At 38.0% G+C, this 10,895-nt stretch overlaps 1 protein-coding gene across 1 annotated transcript; it reads left to right on the top strand.

Moving 5' to 3' along the window:
* Positions 1-4,066: 4,066 nt before the first annotated feature.
* LOC104459598 (FSD1-like protein) lies at positions 4,067-8,067 on the top strand (the record flags this gene model as incomplete). Its single annotated transcript, XM_010086291.1, has 4 exons — positions 4,067-4,162; positions 5,079-5,210; positions 7,668-7,769; positions 7,995-8,067. Coding segments are annotated over 4 exons (403 nt in total), but the record flags the coding sequence as incomplete, so codon positions are not given.
* Between the last annotated feature and the right edge of the window lie 2,828 nt (positions 8,068-10,895).

Below are 10,895 nucleotides of genomic sequence, written 5' to 3'. Positions count from 1 at the left end.
GGCTGCTTCGGGTGCTGGCCTCACCGCTGCAGCTGCTGCACCGTAACGAAGAACGACTGTGGTGCAGAGCGCTTTCACATTGTGTGTTCCTGCCATAAGTAATTATGGTGCGCACATAGGCCCTCCTCTTTCCCGTTGGAGTAATCCTGTGTCGAAGGGAACTAATTAATAACAGCGTTTTGTATTGTTTTTTTTTCCTGTGGCTGCTGCTCTGTAATTCCCTTCTTCCCTGACTTGCTCTCTGCCCCCCTGAGGGAAATCGCTGAGGAGCAGACATGTGCCTGGCCAGGGGCTGGGCTGTCTAAAAATTATCCTCTCTGCAAAAAGTTCAGACTCAGCCTTTTGGCTTTTGGTCTGGCATGAGAAAGGGCTTCTGTTACTGTCTCTGTGAAGACTATGCTTTCCTTAGCTTGGAAACTGGCTTGTGAGGAGTGGCTGGCTAAATAGCACTACGGATGGCTTGAAACTTACAGATCCTGGATGTTTTGGTATTTTAGTGAAGGGTTTGTGTGCTGCCACTTCACATGCATCTGTGGTCTGGAAGGTGGTGTGTGAAATGCCAGAATGGTGTGCTTCTAGTACATACTATGTGAATTTGAATCTGTCTGCCCCTGCCTGCTTTATGTGAGATTAGCCTCTTGGAGAAGGAGTAAATCAGGGCTGCAGCTGTCGTGGGTGCTCTAGGTGGGTGTTCCTGAGTGGCGTTGTTGGTCATACTTGAATTTCAGTGCTGCTCAGAGGTTTTGTATACAGCAGTAAAATTGCAGGGGATTTCATATTTTACAATACTTTGTTAATTTTCTGTTGTTACCTGTTTTGTCTTAAGTACTCCTCCACACTCTGGCAACTTCAATGTGTTGACAAGTGCAGAAGATTAAGTTAACAGAGGCCAAATAAGTAGGTCCTGTAGTTTGAAATTTGATCTGCATGTGGAGGTTAGTGTGACACAGGATTTTTGTCCTAGGCCTGTGGCTGCTTCAGAAACTCTGTGCTGGATCTAGTCATGTCATAAGACTTCACTGTGATCTTGAACTCAAGTTGTTAACTTGCTTCTTAAACAGAACTGATGTAATTGTTTGATTTATCAAAGTTTACTCTTGAACTTTTGTGAGGTGCCCATCTGCTTCAACAGGTGCTATGTGATGTTAGTTACTAACTATTCAAAGAAGTATATTGTCTACTGTTATGCTCCTGGCAAGACTACAAGTCACCACATGTTGCAGCCCTTCCTATCTTTTTTCATATCCTTTCATGTTCTTCATCTCCTTCACATCCACACTGTGACTTTACAAATGGCATGCACTTTTTTCTGCAGAGAGTGTATTAGATTCAGAGAATAAGAATAGGACATAGACATGAAGAGCAGTATGAAGCTCTCTAAGAGCAGCAAAAATGACTTCTATAATAAACATGCCATAATGTTTTGAAAACAAATTTGAAACTGTCCTCACTTAAGGCATGCTAGGCAGAGAGGATCTTAAGAAATACTGCATCTGTCAGTGGGCAATAGATTTAAATTTCGTTCAGTGTAGAAATCCCAAGAAGCTTTACTGAGCTTGGTGGTGTTGTAGTTCTCTTATGAAGTAACTTAGAATGGGATCCTCAACTGCTGCTTATGTAGGTAATTTTTCTAGCACCCTTTTCATTACATGAAACTGTAGTGACTTCTCAGAAATTGCCATTGAACAGAAATGCCAACAGTGCAGTGTTTCGAATTTGGCATGTGTCTTGGTATGCTTAGAAGAAAATATATATTTATTGCATATTAATGATTAGAAAATTATGTTAGAAAATATTATGTGTTTGTGATTCCTAAGAGCTGACTTTCTGTTCTGGTGGCTTGTGCAGTGGTGTTCAAGAAAAATTCTGTCTACGCTGGTGGGTGTTTCTAGGCCTCTTTCATCTGTGTTTGTAGAAGGCATCTAATCTTGTTTGAGTTTGACCAAACCTGGTGGAAATTCTGTTTGGACAGATTTGTAGCTTAGAAAGAGTCCTACTGATCCCTCTTTGGTCAGTTGACTTTGAATTTAGATGTAGTGGAAAACCTTGTCTGACAGCTATCTTCCAGTTGCTGCAATGTATTTGACTGTGTAAAGGCTTTCTAAGCACTCTTCACATGTAGATCTTTTCCTTTAGTCGTACATAGCTATAAAAACCAAAAGCATTGTTCAGTACTGTGTACAAGAAGACTAATTTTTTTTCCATGTGGTGGAACATAGTAAGCCCTAAAATCCTAGTTGAAAGAGGATTGGGAGTTTTCTTGTTCATCCAAATTGACAGTTAAGTTTATAGGATCTAAGGCTTAACTGTGGGCTGTCTGACGTGAAAACAATTGCCTGTGGTCAGTAGTGAATGCAGAAGCAGCTGGATGAACAATGGTGTTCCATCTGCCAGTTTAATGTGTATAAAGTTGTCTTTAAATGTGTCCAGTTTTAACCAGACAATGAAAAGATTCTGTAATGAAGTGATCAAGCTTGCTATACTCTTTGTTTCTGAAAGAAGGCAGTTTGGTCTTGTTTCTTTTTGGTAGAGTCCTAATATCAGTCATTGCTAGCTCATGCATTATATCTCTGTAACACCACCACAACACTTGCGATAAAAGCAATAAAATTTCACTTTCCTCTGCTAGTGGTTTAGTTTTGTGAGCATGACACTATGCAAGCATTCAGTGGGCTGGAGTACCAATAAATACGTCACTGCACATTCTTTGAAAACTGCTGAGAATGGGGTCAGAAGAAACACCTATGAGTGTGACGTAGGTCTAGTGAAGAGATTCGTTATATGGGATGTAGCATTGAGGTTTGCTCTGAAAGGATAAAATATTTTTCTTGCTTTTTAGCAAACAAATGTAATCTAAGTAGTAAATGATTATTAAGAAATTGCTTATGGGAGGGACCTTTGCAACATCTTTTTGGTGGTCTGGCTCTTCTTAAGGTGTACTCCTCATGCCTGGATTTCGTAAATATTGTCAAATAACAATGTTAAGCTGAGCAACTTGAAACTCTTTGAGTCCACCTGATTAACAATGACTTGATTGTAAATAAGGCACCTTTCCCTTTTTTTAAAGAGAGCCAGATCTAGCATTTTAAAGTCAGATTTGTTTCTAGAACTTATTATCAACCAGCCTGAATTAAATTACAGAAAATTCTTAGTTACCTCCTCGCCTGGTCCTTTATTTTATATATGCTGATAGGCTTTGAGCTTTAATTATACATCTTGACTTAGTTTTAAATAGCAAGTGTTGATGTGTCTTTGTCAAATTCTTAGAATACAAGACTGGCTGCTTAACAAAATTAGACTTGGTAGTCTGATTTAATTTAAAAATGCATTTTGGTGTGCTTAAGAGTTTTGCCTGCTTAGTATGTGTTTTGTAAGCTGAACCTACTGCTTTTTGAGGGCTGGAGGTAGTACACCACAGAAATAGACCTGACTCTCTTTCCCAGCTATCAATAAGCTTTCCTTTCTGAGGTCACTTTCAATTGGAATATATAAATTATTTAGCAAAATATTTTAACACTTGTAGAATAAGTTTATAAATCACTGTTACAGATTTATTCTGTATATAGAATAAACTGTCGGCTTAGTTATTTAAACTAGCTTCTTTTGACAACAGAAAATGCTAGTTTTTCTGCTGAGTTAACTTTTACCAGCTTTCTTTTTTTTTCTTTGTTGGTTCTCTGTTCAGTGTGCAAGCAGTAGCTTTGTCATCTGGAGAACTTATATGCAGCAGAGTATGGTGCTGGTAGGTAGTCTGGTTTAGAGGACTTGGGAGTTGCAGTAACATGGGTAGCAAAGCATGTGAAACAGTGATGTACCATAAACCAGATTCTTGATTTCTCTTAAACTGACAGCTGGAGATCTTTAGTTTAGTGGAATGCTTCTTACACCTTTGATACTCTTTCTCTTTTCTCACAAAATGTGTTTCCTAATCCCATCAGAATAAGAGTTGAATTCACCACAACTGGAGAGTCTATGATGAATTTCCATCTGTGTTGAAATGGTGATGGTTTTAAAAAAAATTATTAATTTCTTTCACAACTTCTCTAACTTGTTTTTGTAATTCTAGGAGACTCTGCAAAGGATTGTCTCTACTCTAGCGAACAAAAAAGATGAAATTCACAACTTCATTGACATGCTGAACCATACAATAACAAATATTCAGGTATATATATATATATAAAGGTTGATAGGTTGTAGCTGGGAGGGGAGCAGCTTTCCAGTTTTGTTAGTCTCAAACTTTTTGGGCAGTGTATAAGGGATGGGCTGTAAGAATCAAGTTTAAAATATATCTTCATGTTGGAACCAGGTAGAAAAACATATATTTTAAGTCTGTCTCTATTTGAAAGGTGTGGTGGTTTTGGTTTTCATGCAAAAAGCTATTGTAGGATTTGATTTGTGTGTAAGAGAGAATCTGGATTTTGATGCCAGATCTCAGACTTCTGTTAGTAGGAAGTAGTCTATCTTTTTAGACTTCTAGTCTGCTTTGCACACTGAAAAAATGGGATATCCTGATACTTGAGAGAAAATTTTCTTCTCAGTAGTTGCAATTTGTTGGCCTTAAGTTAGACCTAATTTTTAGAGCACCTCCACAAGGAGGAGGTTTAGGTTCCTTTAGCCTGTCAACAAGCCATAAGTTGTTTGTTTTCTGTTAATGCTGAGCCAAGTTAACTGTAGAAATGGAAATCATCCAGCAGGTCTTTTAAGCTGTCTTCTTGAGTGCAGTTTTTAGTGTCAAATGAAACAACCTCCTTACAAACATCTAGCAATCCATATATAATTGTGAGAGGGAAATCAAAGCCTTTTGACCTGGAATAAAGTTGCCAAATATGTTGGTTCTGTGCAATTGAGTATAATGGAATTTTCATGGATTTCAGTCTTCAGTGTCCTGATATAAAGTCTGCTTAGGAAGTGTCCGTCATTCTTAATGTTTTTTCCCTTTTGATAAAATGAGGAGCAGTGACAAGGTATATAGTGGTCATTGCAAAGCATAGTTGGGCGAACAATGTGACTTGCAATCTAAAAAGACTAGTCTGAATTGTTTCCAACACAAATTGCAGCAGTTTCAATTCTCTTCTCAGGTAAATGCTTCTAATGCAATCAGTGAGCTGGATGAAGAATTTGATGGTCTGTATTCTATATTGGATGAGATGAAGGGAAGTATGGCCAACACTATTCAGCAAGAAGAGGCTCGTAAAATTCAAGCCCTGCAGGTAACTGTATAACTAGAACTGTAAATTTTTGCAGCTAAACAGAAGCAGTTTTAAACTGCTATTTTAAATCTCAACTGAAAGTGAGATATTGGTAGTGTTGCAAGAAATGCAATAAATGTAAGGTAAACAGCTTAAGCACTTAAGTGCACTTTTCCAACTCCAATTTAATCTTTCTCCTTGTATGTCTCTTTTAAGTCCTTCTGAAGCTTCTCAACAGACAGAGGTCTACCCATATGTAGGGACACTGATGACTTAAATGCCTAAAGAATAAGTGCTTCTCAATAAATGGCTCACAGGAGAAATCCAGCTGTGGCATGTATCAGTTATTCTACCTTCTAGTGAAGAAAAACTAAAGTTATTCTTGCCAGTAATGATTCTGGAACTGAAAACTGTTTTGATAGTTACACATCTGGCAGTTTGATGTCACCGTTGACATTTTCTGTACATTCTGTTAAGAACTGTTCATTTTTTTGATGGTTTACCTAATTTGACCAAGCTCTGGTGCAGCTGAACTAAGTTCTTCTGAAAGCTTGTCAGTGTGGTACAGCTGTGTCATGTATGTGTTAAGCAGCTGACCTGCTGCTTAGAAGAGGATGAAGACAAGTGGAATGTTACAGATCACTAATACAGTTGTTAAGTGCCCTGCTTCTAGTTCAGCTAAGGCTGTTTTCCAATTACAGGCCCAAAGGACACTCTCTTTACTTGATGACTTAAGCTTTTACTGTAACTGAGGCACTGCAAGAGTGCTTTTCCTAACAGTCAATTTACGAAACCAAACTAACAGACCAAAACTGTTGCATTGAATGCATTAATCCAAACCATTATCTTTGACCAGAACTACAAATTAACTTTGTATGAGGAAGCTAAGGAACTTCAGCTTCATCCTGTTTGAAGGAATTGGACCTGCTTAATTTATTGTTCTCTTAGTGTTTGTGCTGTAGTTAGTCCTCTCTAGTTTACTAGTTGAGAATAAGCAGCAACTTAAAATACTGGAGCTACATAATGGTGGAAAAGGGTGAAGATTTAGTTTTTATTCTTCCTTCCTATCCTGATCCTTCCCAAGTAATTTCCTTGGAAGTTAAGGCTGAAAATTAGAAAGTCTCCTTAAACCCTTGCTTTAAAAATATGTTGTTTCATTTTGGGGCAGCATATTTTGATGACACTAAAGTATTTGTTTTTAGGTCCCAAATGCAGATGCATCTCAGTAAGATGCTAATGTAAGCATCCAATTACAGCGTTATTTCTGCAAAGCCGTTTGAAAATGCCTCTGGCATTTGCTTTTCTCTTTTGAAGTGTTTGCCTGCAACGTTTTGGCAATATTGTGGTATATCTGAATTTGTCAGCATTGGATATTCTCCGAAGAGGAGACGAGCTGCATTAGATGAGTGACAGCTTGTGTTAATGGCATGCTTCAGAAGTTATCTGGAAACTGTATATAAACTTCTAGCTGTTGGACTGCTTCCTTGCTGCTGTTTTATCCTGGAACAGTAAATATGAGAGGCATCTGGCAGCTGGCCCGGGTCAACTCACCATGCTTGCCAAAACTAGTTACACCACTGAAGTGCTTGAGACAGGTCTGTTCTCGAAGTTGGTGCAACTCTTGGTTGCTTTTGAGACATTGAATACTTTAGAGCAAGCTGTCTTCCTGAAGTGTTTTAAAGAAAAATAATTACTTGCTGTTGACTTGTTCTGAGATATTACAGTAAGTATCACATGAGTAGAAAAATAGCTGGAGATTGAATGACGATGCAGAAGCTGCTGGTGGGTTTAAAGTGCACATCTTGTTTAACCTACAGTATGTTTAGGATCCTGCAGTGTATTCAAAACTAATCTTTTTAGGGATATACCCATAGTATGTAATACTGGAAGTTCTCTGTGGACTGTTTTACGTACTAGACATGGTAGCTTAGTAATGATGGAGCTTTAGATAATCCTGAAAGAAGTCTTTCTTCCTCTTTTCCCCTTCCTTTACCATGCCAATTTGTTATATAGCAATATTGATTTTTAAGATTGTCTTGTGAAAATTCTAGAGGTGGATGGGGATAAAAGTACTTCCTTTTTCAAGGCTACCTCTATATTAAATAATATCAGTTCATTGATGAATTACAGTTCTGTACTGTAAATATAAATTGTAGCACACACAGATACAAGCATTTATTTGCTTCTGAAATCCTCATGGTGGGAGAAACAGGCTTTAAAATGAAATCTGGCTTCTAAATCAGTCTTCACCACCTATTCAACTTTTTCCCCTTTGGATTTATAGGCTGTGCCATGTATCACTGTGCACTTGTCAAGCACAGTATAACACAACGTGTCAGAGGTAATAGTCTTGATTAGATAAAGTAATAAGTTGTTACAAATGCATAGAAAAGTCATGTAGTTCTAGTACTGGTAGTTTATAACCACTTTTTAAGTGTGAATACATCAAATTATTCTTACTTTCTGGTTTTGCTTCAGGATCAGCTTAGCCAGTGTAGTAATGCACTAGAGAGTTCTGAAGAGCTGCTGGAACTCGCTGCGCAGTCACTGGACATAAAGGACCCTGCAGAATTCTTAAAGGTAGAAAACATTGAACAGATGTGCATAAGGCAGATGTTTGTATTTGTCTCGATTTGAAATATCCTTTACATTACTGTGCTGGACCCTGGAAACTTACTAGGAACACTCAGAGTAAGGACAGAGAGGCATACAAAACACAGTTAATGCTTTATTGAGAAGACCAGGTCAAGCACCAGGTCTTGAATTTTTATGCAATCTCTAATAAAATAAGTTTTTCTTATTTAGAGTGAGGGGGAAGGGAAAGGAATGCCTTCTCCTGGACAGCTGTCAGTGTTAAGCAAACCTGCACTGATGCTAGGTAAGTGAACCTAGAAAGTGAGGGTGGAATAAATCTCTATAAAACTGAACCAAGACTTACAAAATGTGTGATGGCCAGCACTCAGAGCCATGGCAACTGACCTGTCGGTTGCCCAGCTGTGTTACACGGCACTTAGAGAGTCTTTGTATTCTAGCTGCAGCCATCTGTGGATGATGTTTGTTTAGCAGAACTTTGTTGATCTTTAATTTGCAATCCTGAACTCTATAGCTGTCCTGAAAGATCTTATGAAACTGAATTTGGGGCAACTCTCCCTCTCTTCCCCCAAAACCTTTTAATGCATTTGTATACCATGTAGGTAAGAGTCTAATTGGGGCCTCATATTGTGATTCCAATAAAAATAATGTGTACTTTACCACAGCAGGCTTGTAAATAAGGCAACATGTATCTAACTGTAGGAAAATACTAACAAATTAATAAAACAGTTCTACGTATACACTGGCTCAGTACACTATGCTTGCTCTAATAATCCTTGTGTTAGTAGTGGGGTGAGCCACACCAAATCCAAGACTCAATTACTTTTGCCTTTCTCCATTTTAACAGCAACAAGGATGCAAATTATTCTAAAAGAGTGAGCAGGAAAGCTGTCTTATTATGTCAGTTATACCTTTTGGCAACATGCTTGTGTGCTCTTGTGCTTCCTGTGTGTCAGCTTTGATTTATTTGCCTTGAAGACTTGCAGTTCCTAAACTGAGTATTTTTCTTAGTACTTAGTACTCCAGTTTGAGTTGTCCTTTCTGTCTTGTCATAGTGATGCTAAGATTAAGTTAGCTCTTGAGCACTGTGCAGAATGTAGCATTGAATTAATTATAAGGTCTTTCTTATCAGACATCTTTAATGCTTTTTTTTTCAATGGAATATACGAAGGAAAGTTACTTTGAGTGTTTGCTGGGGGATAATGTATTAAAAATTGGAGTCTTAATATACTGAAATCCAATTCTGTAATATCTAGGATTTGAAGCTTGTATTACACAAGCTTGCACTTGTAGATATGCTTTGGGGTATGGCATTTTAGGGTAATACTACCTTGGCTAAATCTATTGCTCTGCTAATAAGAATCCAAGTGTTCCTGAAAGGGCAGGTCCAGCCCTGACTCCTTTATTGACACAGATTTTCTTTGGATCGTCTAATAAATCAGTTCAGGAGAAACTGGTGTAAGACTAAAAAAAGTGTTTTTTAATTTTTTTTCTCTCTTGGATTTTTGCTGGATTTATTTGTTGAATTGGCTTACCTGAAAGTCAAAAGAATGTGAGTGCCAGCACACAGGAGGGTACAGTGGTTAGACAGGATGTGATTTGCACTGCTGGGCTGCTCATCTGGGATGGGCTGATACCCTTCTTTGTCAGTAGCCTAGAAGCAAATTAAATTCAAAGGAGTTAAGCCAGGACTGTCTTGCAGAAGACATTGTGTTCTGGGTGCCACGTATTCCACAAGATGCAGAAGTTAAGAAGAAGGCTTTTGTTTTTAAGTAGTTCTTTCTTGTCTGCATCTTTTATGTAGAAAAATCAGTCAGTAGTTCCTACAATAGCTTTGGTTTGAGGTAAAACAAAACTACCTCTTCTGTTAAATTATTTCTAAACACTTGTTTTTTTCCACTTCCCACTTTGGGAATATGAGATTGGTATTATAGCAGGGACAACTCTGATATGTTGGTGGGGGTTTGGGGTTTTTATATTTTTCATCAAGTATGCTTTGTATTTAAGGGAAAATCTGAAAGTCCTCCATTTTTCTTTCACTTTAGACTGGGAAACTGCCTGAGGTTTCTTGTCTCATCTTTGGAAGGGAAAGTAGTTCAGCTGAACAGCAACTAGATCAAGTAGCAATGTTAACTCCAAACATGGATTCAACAGACCTGACTAAGCCACCACTACTTCAACAATAAGATTTTGTCTAGGTTTGCAGTTCCTCTTGGTGAAAGACAGGGATTTTGTCTTTCCAAATGCCAGTTTATGCTTATCTTTGAAATATGCTATCACCACTTCTGCATCTGCTTCAGTGGTATAATTTAAATGCTGTGAAGAACTATGTTCTGTGATTTTAAAGAGTTGGCATATGGAGAGAGTGTTTTATGAAGCATTGTCAGAACAATAGAATAACTTTCAGAGGAAGAGTTAAAGCAAGTCCTATCTTTTTCTTGTTTGTCAGAGCATGTGTCCTATGCTGTATAGCCAAACAAGTCAGGTATTGTTACATGTGACTAGTAAGCACTTTATAGTTTCACAGAAAATACCATGGTAGTTTAAATTTTACTGACTTAGTCATGTAGCTCTTAAAATGTGATGGAGAGTAACTTCATTTATTAAGAGACATCTGAAGACACAAAGTCACACCCAGGAAGCAGAGTAATTTGGAATTGGTTTGGTGTGGTTTTTGAGATCATTTTTTCCCAGATAATACCTTGTTGCAGTTCTAACCAATACTATTAACATACTTAAACTGAAAAAGAGGTATTAGCAGCATACAAAGTCGTTCAAGCTGCTTTGGAAGTGTGGTACTGAATCACAGCTCCTCCCTGGCTGATGGTGCTGGGCTGAGTGTGCAAAGGGAAGGTCCCCTCTATACATCATGATGCAACTGATGCTACGTGGAGTAAGTGGATTGCACTGATCTCACAACGAGCTTTAACAGGGTTCTGACTAATACTACTAATGTGCTTTATGGGAAAATTTATTTTGATCCAAATGTTAAACTTATTTTGATCTTCAAATCTGAGCAATACAGCTGAGCTTGTTCTCAGCCTTCTTGCATGTTACTGCCATTGATACTTGCATGGAAATACTAACTACTTTCTTTCTCTTCTCCCTGACATG

This window comes from Pterocles gutturalis, unplaced genomic scaffold (genome assembly GCF_000699245.1).
Source record: "Pterocles gutturalis isolate BGI_N339 unplaced genomic scaffold, ASM69924v1 C12365999, whole genome shotgun sequence".
NCBI classification, from domain to species: Eukaryota; Metazoa; Chordata; class Aves; order Pterocliformes; family Pteroclidae; genus Pterocles; species Pterocles gutturalis.
This window is presented reverse-complemented; position numbering and strand designations above follow the sequence as displayed.